General features: G+C 35.2%; 1 protein-coding gene across 6 annotated transcripts in view; it reads right to left on the bottom strand.

The window, feature by feature from the left end:
• The window catches only part of LOC149769970 (uncharacterized), a 206,870-nt gene that overhangs the window by 9,746 nt on the left and 169,990 nt on the right, over positions 1 to 27,134 (bottom strand). For 3 of the 6 annotated variants that reach the window (XM_089949581.1, XM_089949579.1, XM_089949580.1), the window contains 6 exons: positions 16,348 to 19,405; positions 14,040 to 14,101; positions 12,192 to 12,499; positions 10,874 to 10,947; positions 8,685 to 8,771; positions 3,482 to 3,596 (listed from right to left, as the gene is read on the bottom strand). In XM_089949581.1, coding sequence (XP_089805707.1) covers positions 3,482 to 3,596; positions 8,685 to 8,771; positions 10,874 to 10,947; positions 12,192 to 12,499; positions 14,040 to 14,101; positions 16,348 to 19,405 — 3,704 coding nt within the window. The remainder of the gene's footprint in view (positions 1 to 3,481; positions 3,597 to 8,684; positions 8,772 to 10,873; positions 10,948 to 12,191; positions 12,500 to 14,039; positions 14,102 to 16,347; positions 19,406 to 27,134) is intronic. The other 3 variants (XR_016418996.1, XM_089949582.1, XM_089949583.1) reach the window with 2 other exon arrangements.

Genomic DNA, 27,134 nt, shown 5'->3' on the forward strand with positions numbered 1-27,134 from the left:
GCACAATTATGAGCAAAATTCATGTAGCACTGAAATACTGGTGTGATCAATACACATAATTCAGCAGCTAACCTGAGTACTGTGAACAGCTACTTATTGATATAATAAGTAATATTATCTACATACAAACCAGTATGGCATGACTTGCTATGGAAATTATTGACCAATGAGCCTCAATGACTTGGATATTTGGTTCAGGTGTGTGATCTTGAACTAAAGTTACTGTGTAGAAACCTTATCACACTTGCCATATTAATGACCTATGACCTCAAGACCCCATGATCTGTTGGTTTCTTTATTACCATTGTATATGCCATTCACCAACTTTGGCAGAGAAAATAAATGTTTGTGAAAAAATAAAACCAATCTTCATGCATTCAGTGACCTTGATCCTTGATCTTTTCACCCCAATATCAAAGTGCTTTAAATGCAAGCTATCTACAAAATTTGGTGCAGATATAAATTTAGTATTAATGTTACTGCACAGAAACCTCTTTCTTCTTTCTGTAACAGTGACCTTCACCTTTCACCATTTGACCCCAAAATTGATAAGGCTTTTCCTTACAAAGTATAAACTATCCTCATTTGCATAATTTTAACTTGTCTACCTTCTATCTCTTATCATGCAGTGCTTCAGTTATTTAGTACAGTTTAAATTCTAATTCATTAGATTTGCAGTTAACATAATAACTTTACCTCTGATTTAAACCGTATAGATACCATTGAGCTGACATGTCACTAAACCCTAATACATATATACATATCATGCATGTGATGTACAACAAACATTTTACACAAACACTATCCTTTTAATTTCGGTCAGTGACCTTGACTTTTGACTTTATGGGATTGAAATTAACAGTGTTCCTCTGTATCAGGTTAAGCTATCCACATAGTTTTGTAAAAGTATGTAGAACTCATGTTATTATGTGGAAACCATTTTTCTTCTTTAAGTCAGTGACTCTGACCTTTGGCCTTCTGACCCTGAAATCAGTCTGGTTTTTTCTTATCTAAAGCACAAAGTTTCATAAAAGTAGATCATGGAGAATTGAAGTTATCATGCTGAAAAGGAAAAATTAATGGACAGATGGCAGACAGGGCTATAGTTAATTTGTGCTGTGCCAAACGTGACATGTAAAAATCATTACAATAAATAATTATTCACCCCTTCTACAAAAAATGGTGTTCTCTTTCTCTAGACTGCCACATTGATATCTTTGTGAAGGCAAGAAAGACAGTGAACCGAACATAGAATATTAATTGCACTACTTTAACAAAACATTTTCTTCAATCTATACATATCACCAACGTGCAATGTTTTTAATGATCTGTTCAAGTTTAAAATTTCATTAACAACAAATACACACAATACTGATACAGTCTTGATCACTCAGATGTTTGCATGTAATGTTCAAGGAGAAGAGAATGAGGGAATGTGAAAGAAACTAACATCCTTGAATGAGTGATCATTTGATCTTGTGTGCATTGGACACAAGGATTGAATGGGAGCCACAGAAATGCAATGCAAATGCATTCTTCTTGCATTATCCAAGCCCCATTCAGATCAAATGAACAAAGGATATAGCCATATCATACAGATTCCGTTACACCATACATGCTAGTTTTTACCAGTAAAATACATCCTTGTACCAAATGTTTTTTTTTTACCCTGTCTGTATTCATGTACTGATACAGAGTAAAATAGGTTTTAAGTCTTTAAAGTCAACTGTCTCAACATCATAATCTGTCAGATGCCAATCTGTTCTTTCCATAATATTGGGTTCCCGAACTACCAATTATGATCTGTAATTGACAACAGCAACACAGCACCAGAAGAGTGGGCTTATCTCTGAGATTCATGTGGCATAATAGTATAGACATATGGTACAATTCTGTCTTCCTAGTCTGTTAAAACAGACCATTTACAGTTAGGGCTAGAGTTCGCATAGTTATCAAATTACTGAAAAATAGTATTAGATTGCTGTCGCAGCTTAGCATGTGAGGGAGCCCAGAAACCAGTTTCATTATATGTGGTTGCTGTCAAAACAATGCCATAATCCATCAGAGTTTTTATATCTTCTTGTTCAAAACAAATGAATTGCCAAGGACAGTCTTGGTTTTGATTTTGCCACTTTCTATTTATAGATGACCATTAGTCATGTGACCTTACAAGCCAAGCTGAAGTTGAAGGCTTTCATACACACCAGGCCACTAAAATTAAACATTTTATGCAGTGCACGTAAACATCTTAACTACTTACTTTAACTTACGTGAACTCTGAACAAATGTTGACAATTGTGTGCTGATTAAGTTGGTGACTAACAGTAATGATGGTGGAATGGGATTATGTAATAAGAGTTTCCTATGACTCTTCCCACACAGTGGTATATTATCAGTGCTAATTGGCTATATAAAAAAATGGAATTTGCTGCCATCTGGTGAACACCAGATTCATGAAGCATAGAGCTCTTGTCAGCAATGTTTTTGAGGGTATCATGTGACTACTGTGTTGCTTTCTGCTAGATTTATTTTTTTATTTTCCCTATGTTGCTGTGACAGTGACAGGTTTCTGGCTTTTGTCCTCTGAATAAATATGTTGTGAATTAAGCATGCATTAGTTCTTTTTTTTACAAATATTATGTAACTTTCATTTAATGTTTTCAAATATTCTCTACAACAACACTGAAAAGGTGTTTATTGTGGATATGACCTGACTAATGGACATCTCATGTCATGGTTATGTAGGATACAAAATTTGTTTAGTCATGTGACCAGCAGTGTGAATTGCAAGTACCAGGTCCTATTTCATCTTGTCTATCAGCAGATTAAAAACATAATGAATATTATAATCAAAATTCCTGAGAAAATAAATCTGCTTTCAATCAAATTCATGCTGGTATGGCTCAATATGAGGTCCTTAAGGTGTGCTAGGCCCATTACTAAGTGGTTACCCTATGCCACCACCTTGCCATGGGGGCGAATTTCAACTTTTGTCAATAAATGTCAACATATCTAAAATGCGTTGGAAAGGGTCAGACGAAACTCAGGACAAGGGATTACACTACTGTCGTGGTGTTGATTTGCAACATTGTCTTTTATCAATGCAGTGCCTGTAAAGGTCAGAAATGTATTAATTTCATTTTCTTTCTTTAAAGTATTGTTAGAACATAATTTTCCCTACTTTATGCAAATGATAAACCATTCATTGATGATCCTAGCTGATTAGCATTTGTACCAGTCAGATTTGGCCTTATTTCGCCCTTGCCAGTAAGAAGTACCAGAAGTTGTGCAACCCAAGAGGAATCTGTAATCATACAAACTTTGCCAAAATATGACTTTGTGCTCAAGCTACTGTGAACAATTCAAAGTCATTAAAGTAATAATAATAACATGCAAAAGCTGAAAAAACAAACCAAGGATACAAACATTACTGGCTGACTAATACACAACATGCATGCATTCCCTGTCAATTTGAAAATACCTGAGCCTTTCCTCTTCTAGCAGCGTTACAATCTTGTCTCTCTCCTCTATAACTTCTAAATATTCCTTGTATACCCTATCCTCCTCCATCTTTTGCTCCATGCTCTTTCTCTGTCCTGAAAAGGGGGATGCTGTTAGTTAGCATGCAGTCTAAACTTTGTTAAAACAACAAAATCACAAGATATAAAATAAATAAACTAAAAGCAAAAATGCTCACATACAAAATTACCTTCAATGCTCATATGTTGTATTTTGTTGGTATTTTGGGGGGTGGAGAGAATGTGTTCCAAAGCATTTATACTTACAAAATAATCTTAAACAAGAATTCTTTGCCATATGTGTATCGCAGCTAATAACAATAAAATCTGGCTCCTAATACAGGCTTTTTGTCAACAATGCAATTCTTAAAGTTAAGACATCTGATTTAAGGACATATTTAAACTTCAAGCAAATCAGATTTTAGAATTTTGACTTAAGTCCACATATAAGTTTTGTTGGTAGAATCTTGGCCAGAGATTTTCCAAATTTCTACTGCAGCAAGCTTCTTTGAGTGCACAACTTTCACACTGGATGGAAAACTAGTCCATGCATGTTAACACAGTTGCAACAGTTGCTTATCCTTTTTCAGTTCAGTGGACTTGATCAAGATTACAGGCACATATGCACTAACTAGGGTAAGATTCAAAATTATCTGATCCTAGGTCTGCAGAGCCTAGAACTACAACACACTGACTTTGCCTAATCCACTGTTTGTTACGTACATACATTTGCCGGATGCACAAGGAAGAGTTGAGCCTGCATACTGAAAGTCATTCTGAGTGCTCCAGTAAATGTTTACAAATGGCAATCAATGTATGATCGTTATTCTTACACAATGTAACACTAATTATATAAATTATCTTCCAAAACTACGAAAAAGAGGGTTTTATTTAATTCCATTAGTCATATACCAAAACTATATGAAACAAAAGGTTGTGTTTCATTATTAAACTGTATAACAAACCAATATAAATCAGAGCAATTTGTTTAATTTAAATGAAGAGTCATGTAAACAACAAGCACAGAAAATCCTGAGTGCTTCTGGTGTCACAATGGTACACATGTCAAACCATCAGAAACTGGCCTTATTGAGTACAGCTGATGACACAATGGTACACATCAAACCAGCAAAAATGGCCTCACCAAGTACAAATGATAACACAATGCTACACATGTCAAACAAGCAGACACTGGCCTCACTGAGTATAGCTGATGTCATAATGGTAGACATGTCAAACAAACAGAAACTGGCCTCACCAAGTACAGCTGATATCCCAATCGTACAAATATCAAACCAGCAGAAACTGGCCTCACTGTTTGAGTACAGCTGATGTCAAGATTGTAGACATGTAAAACCAGCAACAACTTACCTCATTGTTGATTTCAGCCGATGTCACAATGGCACACATGTCAAACAAGCAGAAACTGACCTCAATGTTTGAGTGCAGCTGATGTTGCAATAGTACATATGTAAAACCAGCAGAAACTGACCTCATTGTTTGAGTACAGCTGATAGCCTCAAAGTCGAAGAACACGTTTGTAAGCAAAGAAACTTAACCACTTCTAAACACATTAATTTATCTCAAATTAAGCAAGAAGATTTTAAAAAATCTATCCATTGTCTGAAAACTGCTTAATAAGATGACATTAATTATCTTCAAAGATACTATTTCAATCTATTCACAAAACATTTAATTGCTGATTCCTGAATCTGAAGCTTCCATTACTCAGACTAATTTTTCTGCCAAGACCCATGGTTTCCTTTCTATAAGTCAACATTTAAAACAGCAGATGCCTCTGACATATGTCACAATGGAATTTGATTTGCCTAATGTCTTCATACATTGAGATGTCAAAATAAATGTGCAAGACTACTATAGTCAATATCTACAAAGAATAATACCAAGATATTCCAAATACATGTATGTATAAATGGAAAGGCAGCACAAATAAACACAAATCTTAATTTAAAATAAAGAAAAGAAAAAGATCACTAACAAGGGAAGAAGAAAAAAACAAGTGTTATATAATCCTAAGAAATATGTTTCAAAACATAACAATATTCAGTACACAATTCATGCAATGGTAAAAATGTATAGTATTCTTCCCATTCAGTACCACTCTATTAAGTACCACTCCTTTCTAATCATGGCATATTTTAACTCTTCACCAGTAGCTAGAATACTTAATTGGTTAATCCACTATTACAGAACAATTTACCAACACCAACAACACCAATTCCTTCTCAGATATATAGGAGTATAATCTAAACAATGATGCTCTGTGAAAACAGCAGAACAAAAATCTGTACAAAAATGTGCAACTTCATCAATAAAATGATTTATGACTTTCATAAAAAGTTATTATAAATTCTAAACTGGAGAATAAAATACCTGCACCAACCTGCCACTTCCTTTTGAGACTATCTGTTGTGTGCAACAAAACAGAACAAAAAATTGTGCCAAAAAGTGCAACTTCATTAATACAACGTTTTATTACTTTCATAAAAATGATCTTAAATTTTCATTGGCTGAAGAAGTTACACATGTTCAGCAGTAATACCATGCACATTTCCTCACAGCAATTTCAGCTCTGTGAAACATGCATTGTGCTGATGTGGAGATAATGTCTGATAGATCACAGTATGAAAGTAATAAAAGTTATGTGCCTTTGTTTTACTCAATACATTGGGGTTTTTTTTGGCCATGAAATGTAAACACTGGCTTCTGCTTTTAACTGGCCAATACAATATTTTACAGCTTAATAACACCATGTATTAAACACAACAATGACCCATAACTCTGTATAATACTGGGTCACACTCTGCCATGGAAAAATGCAATGTGCAAAATAAACATTTCTTCCAGATCAAAATATCTCTAGAGATTACAGTACAACAGTGTATAACCATACAATGTTTCTGGATAGATTTCTATTTCTATCATTTCAAAGATTGGACAGGGGTCCATAAATAAGGAATTTTTAGGTAAAAATGTAAAATTTGGATAATAAACAAAAATTACAGATTATTCACTAAACATTTATAAAGAAAGATTCTTGAACAACGGAATAATTCAAAGGAAACATTGACTTTTGTGTCAAATGTCCAACTAAAGAAAAGTGGAAAGTTTGAAAAATAAACTCTGTGCTCTATAGTCATTGTTGGTGCTTATCTGATGATCATAAATGCAAGAAATTACCTGGGTATCTATGAAATTCACTCCAAATATCTGCACAATATTCTTTAGAGTGAAAACCCTCCCACATAAAAACCCAAAACAGAAACTTAGTTTTCTGAATTCCAGTCAGAAGTGAATTATGACTCAGTGGATGTACTCAGGTCCAAACTAAGAGTTTTTGCTATGCAAACAGATGCCAATTTTTGACTGTATCCTATTTTTGTGCTGCCATTTATGCTGTACATACAACAAATGTTTTGAGGTAAAATAGGTAAAGTTGTAATATTTCCATAGTTTAAATAACAGTACAACAGTACTTAGGCATATGCAAAGTCAGGAATTTAAAGCAACCATCTTAAATAATGTACATTTTTAACTTTCTAAACTCATTTTCCCCTTATTTTGCAACTTTCGCCCTATTTTTGGTGCAGAAAGATCATTTTGCCCTAACATTCAGGTCCAAAATGGACTCAGATATATTAGCAGAGGTTATTTTACTCTTTAGATTCCCTGCTAAACTCAATACAGTTATTCCTTTCAATACAGTACATGACATGGATTGTTTTACAAGGCCTGATTGGAAATTTTTCATTCTAAAACGGGGAAAAATGGACAAGTTTTGGCACTGGCAATGAGGCAGAATTTCAGCACCAAACCCGATCCATAAACTTTCCTGTACTGTATCACAATGTATAACCAAACTATGTTTGTATAATATCTGCAGTATTTCTCTGAATGTTGTAAGGAGTGTTGGGGTGCTGCGTTTAAGTATACATAGATTTTAGAAATAAACCCTAAGCTGATACGAACATTCATTCAGGATGAGTAACCATAACAATATTTTCAATATGTCTACCTCAGAGGCATTATTGACTAGCCAAATGGAAACATTTTCATTTTGGACAAAATGATCAAAGTAGTGTCTTGGTGAAAACCACATTTCAGTATGACTTTCCATTCAGGAGAATTACTAATATGATCTTTACGATGGCTGCCATAGCTACCATACTGGATATCATATCAGCACCAGTTTTATTGAGTACCAACTAACATCACAACAGTATTTAAAGGGAAAACTCCATGTTGATATGACCATCCATTCTGGAGAGGTAGCGATAACAAGATGGCAGCTTTGTTGGCCACTTTAGTACCACCTTCATTTAGGACTGGCTAGACCGTGGAATGAATGAGTGTGTAAAGTTTCATGGCAATCTTCCAAGTACTTTATGAGGTGTAACAATAACAAACGGCTAATGACTGGGCCCTGGAAAACCAGCTATCCCAGCAGTTCTTATGGTCTATGAAAAGTAGATCCAAAATAGAATGTAAGTACAATGGATACTGTTCTACTTTATAATGCTATTGTGTCTACTGCAGCCTTCATTATTCAGGGGATGAGTATGTCTACTCCAGCTTTCATTATTCAGGGGATGCACTATGAGTGTGTCTACTCCAGCTTTCATTATTCAGGGGATGCATTAACTTTACAGGGAAGTTTCATACACATGAAATAAATCTGTATATATAATTACAATAAACAAACTTGTTTCCATTTTTACAAAATTCATAAGAAAGGTTTTCCATAAAGATGGAGAGTTTACAGTTTAATCTTAAAGCACATCATGTGTGGCTTCACAGCTTACTATGCACACAAAAACATTATAACAAGGACTTGTGATGTAGTTTGTTTTGATAGGTTGTGGTGAAGGTTCAAGTACTGGATAAATAGATTAAATTTGGTTCGTACACAGAAGAGGTTAAATAAACAAACCAGTACATTGTCTGACAAGTCTCAGAATAGAAGTCATCATTTGTGAAATGGCTACTGAAAATTTTCTACCATGAAATAACTTTGTGTGCATTCATTAAAACCTCTATATATAAAAAAACTAATATTTGTATGCATTTTTCCATGGCATAAAGTAAAACCTCACACAATCATAATGTCAAATTCCATCCAACTCCCATTATTATTATGCAATATACCCTTAGCTGCTCTGTCTATCCAACTTTGAATAGATTTGGGCTCCAAATGTGGTTCTTCAAATACATCATCATCACGATCATATGAACCTGTGTTCAACAATAAGAAGGTGTCTAATTTCTGTGGTACTGTCATTGACAATAAGGTGTAGAATTTCTGTGTCACTGTCACTGATAATCATGAAGTGTCTAAATTATGTGGCCCTTTTCTGATAAAGTGTCTAACTTATGTGGTAATGTCATTGCTAATAAGATTTGGAATTTCTGTGTCACTGTCACTGATAATAAGGTGTCAAATTCTGTAACATTTTTTTGAAAAGGTGTCTAATTTATGTGGCAGTGTCACTGATAATAACGTGTCTAATTTTCTGTGGCACTGTCACTTATAAAGAACTTGTATCCTGAAGCTTTATTCCTAATAATTTTTCAATAAGTCCTGCATCTGATGAGGTTTATTTTGATCAAAGAACTATACTTGCAAATTTTTTATAAAATATTTTCATTAAAACATGTTGGAAGAGTTCAGTTCACTTTTACCACCATATCAAACTTGGAAAATGATAAAATAATCATTACTACAATAGGTGAATTGCAAGAATACTTTAATGTTCAGAAATATTAAGGGTTCCATTGTTTTATAATTAATTTTATTTACGAACAAAGTATCTACTTTTTTTAATTGCAATTTCACTGCCAAACTGAATCTCTTGTTCAAGGGAAAATCTAGCCTTCAAACATGTCATCCCAAATAATAAGTATTGTTAAATTCAAAGTTTTTATAATAATTTTGCTAAACAGATACACAAAACATACACCAAAACTTAATTAGAATTTAGCAGTCATATGCTGGTGTGTGTGTGTATGTGTGTGATTTGGATTTTTAAAATAGCTTTAAAAAAAAATCAGTCATATTGCTACGATGTCTGCAGTGTGGCAGTTTTTAGTTATGTCTAGCACTGGGGCATCATGCAGCAGACATGTAGCATGATGTCCCACCCAGACACATTATCCAGACACCAGGCTGAGCAGTCCTAACACTAACCTCCTAATGCTGAGCACCAAGTGAGGCAGCTGTTAGTACCATTTTTGTAAGTCTTTGGTATGACTCAGCTGGGGAGCGAACCCACGACCTCCAGCATCTGAGGCAGATGCTCTAACCACTAGGTCACCGGATCAGTCAGTCATATGCTGGCTCTATCCAATTAATCCAAAACGAACCAAATAAATTCCTTTTCTCTTCTCATGATCTGCCACTGACAAACCATGTCAGTGACAATGGTTGTGGGGGGGATATACATGTTTTCATGTGAGTCTATATTTCTCTCATTGCAGTTTTGTATCTACCCAATTTTGCATGGTCTATTTATAAAGACATATTTTTTTAAAAAAATAAATAAGATTTATATAATTTTAGAAGAACCATATTTCATGCAATTTGGTATGCAGTTTTTATCTAGGACTTTTGTAGAAAACCTTGTTTGCCCTTTTTAGTCAGTGTGCGAGAAATGCCATATTTTTAACATAAGATCAAATTGATAACAATTGCTCTTACTATCTAAGAACAAGAAATCCAAAGCAAATCACACATCTTTGAACAATTTATAAAAATTCATTGGCACCCACTAAATTGTTTCATGTTTGAAAAAACCCAGAGAAGATTTCTGTAAAAACACAAAGGAAAAATAAACATTATGTTCATTAAGTTTATACTTCTGGCAGGAAAAGGAAGCAATCAATAAATAAATCACTAGTGACAACAAACATCTGCAAGTCTTACTGAATCTAGTAGAAAGAAGAATGCCATGAAGGGTTCATGACTGGGGTACAATAATGCATACATTTACAAACTGACAAAATAGAAAATTTAGATGCATGCATTGAAGGACAAACATAAATACAACGTCAAAAATAAAGATATCTAGATGTTTCACTTTTCAAAATGGGAAAACTGATTTGCAAAAGCTTTATGCTGAGTACCTTTATATAACTGACATGCTTAGTAAGTCAACAGCAACTGTTTTCCTTCGCATCTATCCAAGCACTACTTGCTGTTAATTCCTTATAAATACCTTTGTTCACTGATCTATAAATATTTAAAGATAACCATTTACTCTAAAAGCATTAGTAAAAATTATCTTCATAAATTTCAGATCCTTTCTTATTTTTCATCTCTGCAATAGATCAAATCTTACCATCAATGGCCATCATTTCTCGCAGTTTTTGTTGTAATCTTCCCTGTCTGTCTTCCAACTCCAGTTCCTTTGATCTACAAGAATTTTTTAATTTGATAACTGATTTTCAAGATACAATGAAATTATTCTCATGGTAGAATCATTGTCAAGTTACAATGGAATCAATGACTTACAAGATACAATGGAATCAATGACTCAAAATACAATGGAATCGATGACTGTCAAGATACAATGTAATTCTTGTCAAGATATAGAATTATTGTCTTGATACAAAAGAATTATTTCATTGTCAAGATACAACAGAATTATTGTCTAGATACAATAGATTTAATGTCATGACACAACAGAATCATTCACAGCCAACATACATTTGATTCACTGTCAAGATACAATGGAATCATTGACTGAAAAAAGCTTTATTGATTGTCAAGGTAGAATAGTCGTTATTCATTGCCAAGATAAAAGAGACTTGTTGATTGTCTAGATACAATGCAATCGGTGCCAAGTACAATCTGGAGTTTTTATCAAGATGCGATGGAATCAGTGATTGTCATGGGTTACATTTGTAATGGTTCTGCACAAAATAAGACATTTTAATCTAAGCTTAAACTGGTGAATAAGCTTCTGATGGAGGAAAGTGATTTCCATTTCTTATAAGGATTATTTTACATTTGGCTTTACATCAATCAAGCTTATTTATAATGGAGCCTTCCTATGTATCCTACACAATGTAGCTTGAAAAGGTTTTATGCAAACCATTTGTGTATTATTTATTTAGAGAATATAAGCATCTGATTTCTCATGATATATTGTCATTTGATTTTTATTCTCCAAAAGAAATTATTGAATTTTAACAGCTGTAAACCATGCCCATCCCTAAATGATTGCTTATTGGGATTTCTGTGGATGTTAACTGACTGCTTATCAGTATGCCTTGTGGAATGCTAACTGACTACTTAACAGTGATCTTTGTCGAATGCTAACTGACTGCTTGTCAGGGAACCTTGATGACTGCTAACTGCTTATCAGGGATACTTGTGGACTGCTAAGTGACTTCTTATTAGGAATGTTTATCAACTGCTAACTGCAAGTCTTATACAAATCACTGCCTAGTATATTTCTGCATTGGTAATGTAAGAACTATGTATAATTCATAGTGTCATAACTGAACCATTTTGGCAAAATTTCAACCAAAAATAAACTAATATTGAAGTGTGCATGCCAATTTAAAAATGAAATTCTTGTAAGTTGATTACTCTAGTGTAACAAAAATATAGTCAATGCGTATACTGCTAAACTTTCTTATTCATTAACTCACCTGATTACCAAATCCGATTCCTGTCGCACCAAAGCATTCTTTTCATTGACAAGATTGAACCATTCTTGCATAAGCTCCTTTTCTGGTCGACTGGCCTCTGGACCTTCCCGTCGTAGTGCTTTCTCCACAAGAACACCCCTAACCTCCAACTCCCTCTGTCGCACATCAAGTTCTTGTAGTTTACGCTGAATTTCCTGCGCTTGACGGAGGCGCTTCTGCTCTTGCTGTTTCTGTTGCTTCTTAGCTGCATGCTGAATCTTCCTGGCAATCTTGGCATCAAACTCCTCATCGGATAATGGACCATAATCCTGAAATTACAGCAATCATTTTCCGTAAATTCTGCAATTAATATCTAAAAAAAATTTCTATTAAAAGGACATCAACAAGAATCTTAAATTTCAGGCCTACAATTTAATTTCTGGCACAATACATATATACAAGACCTATGAAAACCCTTTCATTATTTTTAGTATACACTTAAATGTGAGTTTTTCATTAAGAGAGTGCAGCTTCCTTGAGATGACTGCATCCCTCCATTGGGAAAAGGGAGGGATCCATAGACTTCCGCCCCTGGCCCCTCCAGCGAATTTGTCATAAGAAGAGTTGTGAAAAGGAGTTTTAACTGGGTCTCCACATCTTACCACAAGCTTTCCACAATCTCTCCAATTAAGTCTGAGATAACTATTTCTCTTTCAAGTCCATGGTTGAGACCACCCAAACACACTATCTGAAATTAATGATGGTATGAAATCTCCTAAGACTGCCTAAAATTCATAAAGTAATATCAGTCAATAGACCAACAAACCAGTTATTATAAAAATATATGCAGGAAAAAAAATGCAGGTCAAAACTCAGGATCTGAAGAGGAAGACGTCTACATACCCTAGAAGTGCAGAAACTTCCAAACTTAATGAATGAAGGATATTATGGCTTACCCTATAAACAAAGGAGATGGCTAACATAAAGAACACTGCTGACAAAACAGAACAAAAATGTTTCAAAACTCAACATGAGCTTATATTAAGATGTAAACACTCTTAACTATATGGAATCCCCTATTTAAATACTAGGACACATCTTGACCTGAGAAAAGGCAAACATTCTGCTCCTGCATGATTAAAATCAGCTGAAAAAGATATCATCCGTAAAAAGAGGATGACAACTGTAGATGGTCCTATGACCTGGGATGACAGAGTGGGCCTGTCTTCTTTCACATTTTGGACTTCTAGTAAGTTTCAAATAATGGGAGGATGGAATTTTCCTATACAGACCTGACTAATTCCCATTACAAAAAGGTAAGCAATGCAATAGTGACAGATAATGCACTAATGCTATTAAAATATAAATTACTAAGGATAAACACAGGAGAATCGGAAGAAGTCCAAGGAAATATAGGACGACACTGTCAGAAGTTGAGTAAGGTACAAGACTGGGGCCATGTTGCTCTTTATTCCGCTAACTGGAAAAGGGAATAATCTCCTTGGATTGGGGACTAGTGCCAGGAAAAGTTAAAGCAACACAATAGTAGCGGGTAATGCATTACTGCTATTAAAATAAAAGTTCCTGGATGAAGACTGATAATTTTACACCAAATACAAAAAAGTATAAATTATACATACAATCCACATCTTCAGATAATGAGGTAGTCTGTTTAAGACAAAATATTCTCCTCTCCAAAACGCGCTAGTAAACATCCTGCTTTCCCTAAGTGTTTGATGAAAACACCTACATAATAACATGTCTTTTTGTCTTCTGTGTAAATAAAATTACTAATCTATATGCATGGGAAACTGTCTAAAGTTTTCTAAATCGCCTTTAAAAAAAAAGAAGCAACAGCTACAGACTTACAGATTTTGTTCTTCTTGTCATTGTGTCTGATGCACTTTCATCCAAATCACAGAAATCATCCACTAGAAAAGAAAAAAAATGCCCATTACCATGTGAAACAAATCAAGAAACTATTCTTCAACATGACCACATAGTAAATTAGTCTTTTTTAGTTTGGAGACATAAATTGTTGTAAAATTTTGTTTCTGGACAGTAACAAATATGTCATGTGCACATTAGAAAAACAAAATATATGTGATATTATAATTATCATGGCAATGATGATGATGATGATGATGATGACGATGCTTTTAAAAAATTATTTAACTTCACGTTATGTATGAATGTTGCAAGGTTTTGTGCCTTGAGTTACATACATGTTTGACAATTCTTCATACTTCTTTCACCTAACATCTGGACTACGAATAAAGATTAACAGGAATTACTGTCACCCTCTTTTTCTCAGCCTCCTCAATATCAAGCTGCTTATAAAATCAAATCCAACAATATTTTAAGGGAGTTGTTGTGGGTTGATCTGACAATCAAGGTCCACAACTCCTCCTAATTATACAAAATGCAGCATACCAGAACTGGTTGAAATCCAATAATTATTGTGCAGACATAAATGTAGGTAGACAATTGGGGGTTAAAAGTCAACAAAATGATGCCACAGATTGCTAACTAAACTTGGCCAATGTCTCATCAATTTTAAGTTGCACACTGAATTTGGTTGATATATATAAAATAATTAAGGAAGTTACTGTACAGAAACAAAACTGGATCGGTCCAAAACTATGGGCCTATAACTCTATTAAATAATGACATAGGATGCTGAAAACGGAACTCAGCCAAGCCTCCTCATTATCCAGCTAAAGTATTTCATGCATACAACATAATTTGGTTGATACAACATTGCAAAGCACACTGAACAGGATCAAAAGAGAAGTATTTTGTTTACCATATAGATCTTGCATAGCGTTGGAAATATGACAGGAGTGAAACAAAAATGGGTAATATTTAATTGCGAAAATTATTTATAAATGCTTTCATTCCTGCTATACATCTTTACATGACTAAAGTGGCAGACTGAGATTTCTGATCTGAAAATAAGTGACAGTGCTTGTTTCTTATTTTGTAAATATAAGGATTTTTGTTTGGTAAACAGGTTTTTCAATTTCTCTCTATTTCTCATTTTATCAATGTACATTTCTTGCAGACACTGAGTCATAATTGCTAATCCTTGTTAACAGGATATCATTATTTTTCTGAAACCTATTCCTCCAAGCTGCCATACTCAAATATCACAAACTACTTAAACAAAAATCTTAAATGAGGATGACAATAACACTGATACCAGAGAAGTAACTGCCGTGTCCATTTACCATGAATATGGGCTCAACAAAATGTGCATATATCTAACTATAAACACCATGGACACTAAGCCTGAATACAACTGCTGTTAACTTGAAATCGTTAAATAAACTGAATGGTGTAGAAGCTCATCATGTACAATTCAAAACTAATAAACAAGACACTAGAGACCAAGCTGAAAATCACCAAATCAGATATGAAACAGTACATTACACCATAAAATTTTGGCAGTCTAGTAACCGGACTCGAGAAATATTTCAAAGTTTTGCACCTCTACCTTTATTCTAATTAAAGTTACTGTCAAAATATTGAGGACTTCAAGCAAGAGCATGAGTTTCTTAGCGAAATGTTTTGAAAAAACCTGGCTGGTATATTATGTAACAATGGATGTGGATCTATGCCGTTCTGCATTTAGGTATGAGTGATACATTGTTAATACCAATAAGCTGGGAATGATAAAACATAAATCTGCATGGTTGTAATCAAAATCATGACCCTGATCAATGATTACAATATATCAAACAGGTAAAGTCAATAAGCTGGAAATGATAAAGGTAGGGGTGTATGATTATGAACAAAATTATGTCATGGTTTTAGCATTAGTCAATCACAAAATTTCATAAATCAATCTCTCTTTCAAAATTACATGATAGGTAAAAAGAAATCATGATGGTACATGCAGCATCTGAGGTGTACATAAATAACTTAAATCTTACCACTAAACTGTTTAAAACAAAATATATCACTACCTCTTGATTTGATTCCAACTGAATTTATCAAACTTGCTGAACAGTTTATATGCTTAATAAGTCTATATATAAATAATCTAATTTTTTCTTATATATAATTTCAATGTTCCATAATATAGAAGCATCTATCCATACACCTATCTGTTCATTCACATACTTCCTCCTCCGACCAAAGAATCAACAGCATTAAAGAATTAGTGAAAGGTTACCTGATGCTTTTGGAGGTAATGGAACTGCTTTACCAGGCCGTCGAGACGATCGACTTTCAATGAAAACACTTCCAATCTTCATTTCTTTGAAATTGTCAGAGAGATCTAAACTGTCAGCACCTGAGATTCTTTTTTTCTTTTTCTTTTCCTTTTTTTCTGCTTTTGAACTTTTGGGGGATTTCTTTTTCTTTGTTTTTTTTTCATCTAACATATCATAAAATGATGACCTGTCTTTTTCTTTCATGATCTTCCCTTTTTCCGGTGTAAGACCTGAGAGCAAGTTTGCTAGCAAAGACCGCTTTTTCTTTGCAACCTTGCTGCCATGGTCCAAATGTCCAGACTCTGCTGATACATTTAATTCTTCTGAATCTTTCGTTTTCTTATTTTTTTCTTTACTCTCTTTTGGATTTGTACTTGACAGCACAATGTCTGGAGTTGAGGTAAGAAATGGACATGCCCTTTGACCATCATCACTATCAGTAACATGGTCACTAACACTTGGGGTATTGCTGTGTGATGACATGGAGTGGGAGGAAGTGCCAGCACTTTTCTCTCTACTCAACTGTCTATGTATGTCAAGTTTTTTTGCTGATCCAGAAGCATAATCCATATTTTGTAAACCTAAGTCTTCATCACTCTTAAGTCGAGCTTTCTGTTTTGCTCTTTCTCTAGCAGTGTCCATTTCAATTCTCTTAATTTCACGGATTTGCTCTGCACCCAACATTAAAGGATTGTCACTTGGTGGAGTTGGTAAGATTCTTTTACGACTGTCCCTTTGAAGTTTTTCTGTACATATTGTTTGCGGCCTGTTTGTCAATGAAGTGTAAATTTTCTCTTCCAACCTTTTCTCCTCCTCAGTATCATCTGCAAAGGGAAAATCATCCACATTGTCCTCAACACTATTTTGTTTCACACTTTTTATAACTGAAACATCCACTGGAATCTTTTTAAGTCTAGTTTCCTCACCACTGCTGTCTGAGAAAGACTTGATACTTTTATAGTCCACACTGACTCTGGTTTTACCAGCTATGTCTAGGGGTCTTGGGTGTAGACCTTTTATTGGTTGATCTTTGCATTCCATTGGTGGCAGGGGCAATGGTCGAGGTTGACTAACAACAGCTGAAGTTTCCATTATATCCTTCTCCTCTAACTCACCCTCTTTCTTCTCAAATGAGTTGGAAGGTGACACGTAATTCTGCTTCATAAATTTGCTCTGAAAGGCCACTGAATTTTTACTTTTCAAGTTACTTATCTCAGGCAGTTTTCTTCCAACCCCAACTTTACTCTTCTTTGACATCTGAGGTGAAAAGGCTGATGCCTTTGGCACTGGGGGTAGGGGTCTCCAATCACTTTTTCTCAAGCCACTAGAGAAAGTTGTTTGGGAAGTCCTGGGAGTTTCCAGATCCTCACTATGTAAGGGGCTTGTTCTTTCCATACTAACAGTGTCTTTATCACTGTTAAAATTATCTGTCCTTCCTTTAATAGCAGGTTCACCATCAACAATTCCAGCTACATCCATCCTTTCTGCACTTACAGTATCTCTTTCACCACTATTTAATCTATCTTTCCGTACTGAACTCACAGTGTCTTTACTACCACTTATTAATCTACCTGTTCTTTCAATGAATAAATGATCACTTTTGCCACTGCTTAATCTATTTGACCTTCCTTTGGTCACAGAGTCTCTATCAACATGTACCAAAGTTGTAGCACTTGGGTCTGCTCCCTTAATATTTCTTAATCTATCCTCATCTGCAGATTGATCTGCACCAGGTTCAGAACTAGGAGACCTCCAATAATCTCTTTTGTGAACACTTTCCACAGAGTCTGAGTTCACTTTTGGTTTCTTTTCCTCTATTATGGGTCTAACTCCTGAAGGACTCCTTGAATATTGTTTGCTTGTCTCGGTTTCTATGGATTGCTCTGATCTTGCACTAAGAAAACTTGGCTCACCAAAACTTGTATTTGGTGTCTCATAGTGACTACTAAGCCCTGGTGATGATACATCTGCATGAAGATTTTCAGCCTGTATGTCCATTTCATTCTCTGCATGCAAGGTTTCATCCAGGTCTACATTAGCCCTAGATATAATTATATTGTCATCTTGTTCCAAGTGCTCCATTTTTTCATCCTCACCTAAAGCTTGACTGACTGTCAAAAAATAGTCCTTCATCATATCTGCATCAGGTTTTTCCTCTTGTTCAATTTCATCTGCAATCTGCACATCACCGTTTTCAGACTCAGACGACAAAGAGCTGGCTGAGGAGTTTAATGTTGAATGACTAGGTGTAGAAATAGTAAAACTGGAATCTGACTCCACAGATTTCTGCCGTGAAGATTTCATTTTCTTCCTACAAGCATTCCTTCTTGGTCTTTTTGTCACAAATCTATCATCCAGAGACTGAATACATGGTTTAATATCTTTCTCCTCAGAATCTTTCAAAGCTTCCACACTCTCCAATACATGAAAAGTTGTCTCCCCTGATCCAGATGTTGTATTATCCCTCATTTGTTGAACACTTTGTAAAACTAATTTTTCTGTGTCTCTGTCACTACTGGATTGTGATTTAACTGAATCTTTGCCATATTCATCATACAACTTTGAGCCAAGAAATGACATGTCACTTGATCTTGATTTCAATTTATGTCCCATTCCTTCATTACCAGATCTTGAAGCCTTGGAGTGCTTTCCACTGCCATATTCACTCCCTGACTGTGAATGAGAGGATCGACTGGAATAAATTCTTCGGTTTTCTCGGAAAACCTCATCATCTCCTATTTCATCCAGGGAGTCCACATTACATTCATAATTGCTCCCACTGCCATTTTTGAATACATCATTCACTGAGCCAACTGATGATCTGACTGATGATCTTTTGTCCATTTGAGCCAGAAGAACTTCCATTGCTTGACTTACAGCCATCTTTTCCATGGCCTCCTCATCAGAAATGGATTCATAATTTGCCGAGACAAAAACTTCATCTATTTCTTCCTCTGTATTGACTTCTTTATCTCCAGCTCTCAATTCCTTTACTTCATCCAAAATGTGTGGCTCCACCTAAGAATTTAGATTGTTAAATAATGAATAGGATGAAGATAATTAACTTAACGTCTACTTAGTATAAAATCAGTTGGTACCAGTTTAAGCTGGAGGAAGCAGCCTGAACAAAAATAACCTGGTGGTTGGGACAAAATGATGCAAACAAGAGATCTAAGTGGGCCTAATATCCTTCACCCAAGTAACAGACATATGTCAGCTTGTGAAGGAATTAACACATACTGAAATTTTAGTGGAGGAAAGAAAAATTATACATAGCTGATACATTTCTGTATAATACTGGTGTCAGACATCTTTCTAATGCCATATACAGGTGATGCTTGATTTGCATTCCTGAGGTTATGGTGTAAATAAAGAAATGATCTTCCAATAGGATACTTGTAAATTAAGGAAGTTCTTGGGAAAATTATACGTCTGAGTTTTCAAGTAATGATTATTTGTGCATAATTTTCAAACAGATTATGTGAGTGTGCATGAGTCACAGCACATGGCACAAGCAATGGCATAAAAACAAGCACGATGGCATGAGTTGAATGTTATTTCTTCTTTATAAATTGCATTAAAATAAAAGCATATCAATCGAACTGGCATAAATTAAATGTCACCTGTATGCAATATCACTTTCTTGACATAAAAAAGAAAAGACACGTAAGTAGTCTCTTTCTACCTTCTGCGGTCTAGGCCCCAATTAATAACTTGTTCAGAATACCACTCTTAAAATACATTTACCTGGCCCTATAAGGTGAGTTTTTCTAAGTCAGTCACCATGGATAATGGGCATCTATTTTTACCCAGCCATCCATGTTCCCACCCCTAGATCATGAACTTGGAAACCATTAATAACCATACAGCAGGAGTGGCTCAGTAGTTAGTGTATTGGACTTGTGACTAGAAGGTTGAGGGTTCAATTCACATTATCAGGGGGCCCCGAGTGGCCGAGTGGTCTAAAGCGCTCTCCGTTACGGATCACTGCCATCTCACCTCTGTCTGCGCCGGTTCGAGTCTCGGATTCAGCCAATGTGGGTATGTGAGAAAGCTTGCCAGTAGCTTCTCGTGGGTCGGTGGTTCTTTCCGGGTCTTCCCGGCTTCTTCCTCCACCATTAATACTGGCCGCCATGTATAGCCTATCGTGTGCTGAAAAATGGCGTTAAACCCCACAACAACAACAACAACAACACATTATCAGCCCCTTTCTTTTTAACTTAATTGAATCTTGCTCATAGATGAACTCATCTGAGATTCTGACAATACAAACATACTAAATATCTGAATACAAATATGGCCTCAAGAGTGTTTAAAACCTCTGCCAATTACATGTATTATCATCTCATTAATATGCACCATGGCTATTCCTAATCAAATTCATCCAATGTATTGCTTACATATCAAATCAAATCTGATTGGACTTATGGCCACAAGAGTGTTCACATTATTAGCCAATCAGATACAAGATCACCACATTAATATTCATGGCTGTCTATTCTGAATTCATCCAAGAGCTTGATGATATAAGGCCATATTCTCATCTGATCAACATCAGATCAGAAATATGAGTTTCAGAAATGGTAAACAGCTCAGCCAATCCGGTTCAAGACCACATCATCAGTATGTGTGCATCTTGCTCTTTATCAAACCTGTCCAAGATCTTAATGATAAAAGTATTTATTCCAAGTTTGATCAAAATCAGATTAAAAATAGTATGGATTCCAGAGTGATAAGCTCAGCCAATCAAATTCAAGGTTACATCATTTATTCGGTAATATTGTGCATCCTGCTCACTACTGACTCGATCAAAATCTTACGAGCAAACTGTCTCCAAAGAGGCAACAAGCTAAGCCAATTGGATGTAATATCATCTCATATACGTGTCCAGCTCACTGATATTCAAACTCACCTAAGATAATGGTGATATAAACCTATACTCCCAAAGTTTGATCAAAACTGAATGAAAAACATGACCAACAGAAGGTTAGGAAGCAAACGTTGATTGACTGCCATACCATAAGCTCACTAGGCCTTAGGGCTGTTCCAGTAAAACATATTCCCCCTGGGGATGGCACTTCAAAAAGCTTCTGTAGGAGGTTGTGTTTCAATCTATTTTAATTCTGACAGTGGAAGGTTGGTTAGGAAAATCACTTCTACTGTGGGTTGTGTTAACAAAATGAGAAATTGCTGGTGGGGTTGTCAGAAAATAAAATGAATATATATTTAAAATTGCATCTAACCCCCTCCTAGTGGTCTAATGTGAATAAAACATTGGGTCAGAAAATGATGCCTGTACACGAGTGCATGTAATTTGTACGAATTTGCATACCTTGAAAGCAGTGATACGCGTTCCGCAAATTATGTCAACATCGCGGATATAAAACATGCTTTAAGCAGTATGCAATTTTTATAAAACTTTTAACTTTTAGCATTTCGCAACATAATTCGCACTGCCAGAAGTGGTCTCACAGCGCTTAATGTGACGTTCAGATAGCTATATACTTCGGTTCGACATGAATGGCTGTTCAACTAAATTTGATTGGTTCACTGGGCCCTGGAACAAGCATTTTATGGTAGTTTTAACTTTATTTTCATCATGGAAGTTTTACAAATGCGTGCTTTGAATAAGAGCCACATAGGAAACCAAAATAGCTGAATCACAACAGGGTTTGTCTTCAGATGACATTTTCAGTTGGCAAATACTGGCTGGTGACAGCTATGATGACAATGAATTTCATGTATATCGATCTGTTGGACATTGGGCAAATGTCACTGGAAAATACCAGTGTGTGATTTTCAGCCCAAAATTGATGTATGTTTGGATGGACAATATGCCGATTATATTTATTCAAGATACCCATGTTTGAACAAGCAGACTATGGGAATGTTGAGCTTAAAACCCTAATGCAGCATTATGGAAGAGAAAAAATCTGGCATAAGAAGCAGCAAAGCACTGATTCAATGAAGTGAATCTTTGGCAGAGTTCATGTTAGTGAAAACTCAGAGGTTTCAGAAATGCTTAATCATGCATATTTGGATGCCAAATTTTTATTGGGGACATAGAAAATCACTTAGGCAAGAGTCCTCTGTACACATGTAATATGTGGGCGGCAAAATTCAAAGACTTGCCAGTCATGCTTCAGCTACCTGCTTAGTGGGAAAATGTGTTGATCAATTAGCTGTGCTGATATTTACGACAGAATTTAGTGGCTGAAAGCCCCCCGCCCCTGCACAGGTCACCATTATGAGAGTACATCAAATGAACATGTTGCAATAGCTGGGTGGCAAGATCAAAGGCTTTGACTGTCAGCTGGGTGAGAAAATCTACTGATATTTACAGTGCTTGAATTCAGAGGCAAAAAAGACCCAGAGATGTACATGTGGTCGTTTATAACAGTACATCAAATAAACAACTTTAGCTTTCATTATTGTGTTCATTTCCGAGTGTAACGGAATAAGCAGTGCACGTGACCTCAGAATCATGACATGCTGAGACTTAGACTTGAATGAATATTTTGGGATTCAACGGTAAACTGACAAAGATTGTAATGAGATTCAGGAGAGTGCTAAAGTTGTTAGAACTGATAGTTTGGATGGGACAGTAGCCAAGTGTAAGAAAGCGTGTAATGCCTAGCTTAGTGCTTTGAATAAGACCTTCCTTAGATTGACAAAATTCAGACTCACTCTGATGAAAAACAAGAGCTATGTCAGTGTTATAAAGAATGTAGGAATTAAACTCATTGGCAACCAATAGTTCTTATAATATGCATAGTTTTCTGGGAGGGGACTGCAACTTTTGCTGGTAGGACTCCTATTTTTACCAGAATGGGAGTCCTGTACTCCTAGTTTTAAAGTCCTAGTGAGACCTCTGCAAAACGTTTCTTTTGGAACAGAGAAATCAAAGAGAGAATACTCACGGGGTCATACCTGTGAGATGTTGAAAATTGCACAACCATAAAGAACAGTAACTTGTTCAAGCTAGTTATGCCTATGCGTTTCAGACAGCAGACAATGAAAGGAGTTTTCAGCACAGAATAATATTCGTGCCCAGAGAAAGAGCATATTAAATTCAGAAACAATTAACTGATTAATGCTCACAGGGAACATCAAAGAATCCCCATACAACATAATTACGTGTGTGTAGATATCTAGTTGGCAGAACCACTATGGCAACAAAATAATAACGAGAAAAACTTTCATATCATGTATTACCAAATGAAGTACATGCTCTCTTTGTGCAAAATTAAATGACAACAAAACATAAGAAACTGACTGATCTGTGTAAACTCAAAGCAAGATGGATAAAATCTGTCCTGTTGTATTCGGTTCTTCCTATGTATATTTTAGTCATAGTGATATTTTTTGCAGATCTTTTTGGCACTTAGTTCCAAACCAACATTTGGTATTTGTATTGCAAAATGGATTGCTATTATCTAGTACAACATTTTGAAGCAGTATCATTAACTAATGATGAAATTGATTAAAAAATACTTGAAAAATTCTATTTTCTTGCAATCTAAATATCTGTAATGATGTGTTGTTGTCAAAAGCTAAAATGTGCTTAATTTTGTTGTAAACTCTAAAACTATTAATTAGCAAGGGTGCAGAAATTATTGCCATATTACAGTGTTGTTAGAAACAACAGAATAGTTGAACAAGATGTATTTTGCAATGTTGTAGAACCAGCACTTGTATTGTCACCATATATTCCATTTAAATAATAATATCATTATTTCTGTATATTCCTATCAGTATTTTCCCAGTGGTATTAATTTTTGATCTGATGTTGTTCGTTTCTTGTGCAATTTTTACACATCAAGAATTCTCACGGTATCATCAAAAAAAAAAACATAATCTGCACCAAATTGAGTTGTTTGAGAAGAATTTCTTTTTAACCCAAAAGTCACTGAAGCTATGAGTTCTGGCATTAAAGTATCACATTAAATAACATTTGAAGTAGCCATGATAGTAATTTTGGATGCAACTTTACTAATTTCACCTTTGGTATATTCAAATCTTGAATGTGATGGAGGAACATGGCTCCAAAATAAACATCAACTGAATTGTTAGAAAAATTTAAAATCCTCTGACAACATCGCAATTAACTGTCAAATATGGAGTAAGCCTATGGTCTTTCTTTCATCCCAACCAAGACCCACCACAACCACGTGACCATGCCCAATGACATCACAGTAATAATTGCTATACAACTCGAGATGACATCTCTTTGAGTATTTTGATTTCAGTAGAGCCATAACAGAGTGGAACAGTAAGAAAGAGTGACAGATATTTAAGTGTCAGGGAGATATTTAACAATGGCTATTCCTCCCGCCTCCACTTCCTCACTGGAGATCACACACACACACAAAATTTAGAGTAAATACTGAAATCCTGGCAGCATCCCTGCATGGGAGATAATTATTTTATTTGATTTTATTGGTCTCTGGTTATCGCATGATATTTCTGTTACATGAACATTATCTTACAGTGTGTCCAGTCAGCATGGTCGAGAAAGGCTTACAACCAATGAAGTTGATGAAGGACTCCCATTACTATAGATATGAAAGAACGAGAACCATACTATGAATCAGTGAAGATAAATTAGAGTATAAATGGGTTTGACTGTCCCTGACTGGTTGAAGATGAAATTAAGATTTTAGTAAAAAGATTCTTTTGAGGGCTTGTCCTACTTGTAACTGAAAAAGGTGAGGGACATTGTTTTATTAACATAATTTCCGCCCCTTTACAGACCTGAGTTTGGAAGACTTGTTACTGAATCAGCAGCTGACTCTCTGCTGCTGTATTGAAAGCACACATTTCAAACTTGTGTAGGTCCAGAAAATGGTGCAGCTGTTATGGTTTTTTTTTCACAAAAGCTGTCATCATAGATGTGTCTATACTGATATAAATTTGATCATGAGCACTCAAAAATTTAAGTTCTTGAAATTTTAATATCATGGTGTTTGCACAGGTTTACAGTGGTTACTGAATTAGTACAGCAAGTCCTGATTTCTTGAGTTTAGTGCAGAAACATGGAATCCAAGCAGAATACATCCAGAAATGTAGAGGTTTTCAATCTAGGATTTAGTCTCCCCATTGCATTTCACATTGATATGCATATTCACAGACAATTAGTATATTAGTAAAAGTAAGGGGTTAATTTAGATACCTTTCATAAACAAGACAAACAGTATGGGGGGGACAAGATCATAAGAACAGGTTGGAATGGACATATATAATAAAAACGAGTAGAAGAAGTGTGCCTCTTTTTATGTGTGCAACATTATTTTCTCAGGTTCAATAAGAAATTACATCAAAGGGAAGACAAAGGGTGTACAGTTAACTAAACCATGTGAATATAGCTACATAAAAGATGTGTCAAATCGATTTTAACCTTCTGGTTATATCTGTTCTGATGATTATGTCCACTGAATCAGTATGGTTGGAAACAAATTGGCAAATTTTGCAGATTATGATTACCAGTATACACTGTACTTCAGTCTGAGAGATGTGAATAATTTTATTTATTGGTTTGTTGATTGTTGTTGCTGCTCAATTCAAATACATCACTGAAAAACAATGATGCATTTTCATACTTTGTTACAAATATTTATTACAAATGTATATCTCCAGATATCAATGAATATTATATAGCTTGAATAAGTTATAACAGTTGTAGTTGGAACAATGGACATTGTTAGAGAAAATTTAAGTGAGCTAAAATGTAAACTTTTTGGCAGCATGTGATGCAGGATTCCTTAAAACTTCTCCATCTCATATGCTCACCATGAAAAATCCATTTGTACCAACTGATGATGACTTTTTGGTAACTGTCAGAAAGGCATAATTGACGATATTCAAAGGTCTACAAAAATTACTAGTCAAAATTTATGAACTCATACAGCTGTGGCAAAAATGATGGACTAGTACCTTTGCTGTTGTTGTCACAGTTGATTAGTTGGTTGATTTAGTCTGGTTTGGGTTTTTTCGTAGGTTTTTTAACAATATATTAGGTGGAGGAAAAACCCTGAAAGACCACCAACCCAAATTGGTTGATCTGTGACAAAAACTCACTCTGTGAGATGTGCAAGTGATGTAAAAGCAAGCACCTGAGTACACATGGGCACATAAAGCCTCTGTTAATCTGATGTTTATCTCCAACAGCCAAAGTCATTTAGACATGAGATCTTGGGTTTTGGTAGATCATTATGGCCTTTACACCATTTTTCAGATGAAGAGAATCTATATATGGCAGCCAGTTTTACTGCTGAAGAAAATCCAAGTATTTCTGAGACACCAAACACCACTTATGTAGAACCATTGATCTTCCACAAGTAACTTACAACATTCTCATTTACACATTGGAGACAAGTAATCACATGACAAGCATCTTGTACCACTCAGCCATGGAAGCCCCTCAGATCTGTATCACAAGACAAGCATCTCATACCACTCTGCCATGAAAGCCCCTCATGCCATAGGTATAAGTCTCATATGAAAGACTAGAAGTGGGAGATAGAACCTGTGGCAACTGGATTGAAAGTGCAGAGTGTTACTGCTAGGCAGTCAGTGATGATGATAATGTTGTTGACAATACAATTAACTGCAATGACATTGATTTTACAAGTACTCTGGGAAAAATGATTCCTGGACTTTCATCCATTTTTAATAATCTAATTGATGATATAAAAATATTTGACTTGCTATATTTCTTTTGTTTTTTAAACTTTATATTAGTCTTGTA

The sequence above is a fragment of the Sinohyriopsis cumingii genome, unplaced genomic scaffold, assembly GCF_028554795.1.
Source record: "Sinohyriopsis cumingii isolate HCF-2022 unplaced genomic scaffold, ASM2855479v2 utg002916l, whole genome shotgun sequence".
Classification (NCBI taxonomy): Eukaryota; Metazoa; Mollusca; class Bivalvia; order Unionida; family Unionidae; genus Sinohyriopsis; species Sinohyriopsis cumingii.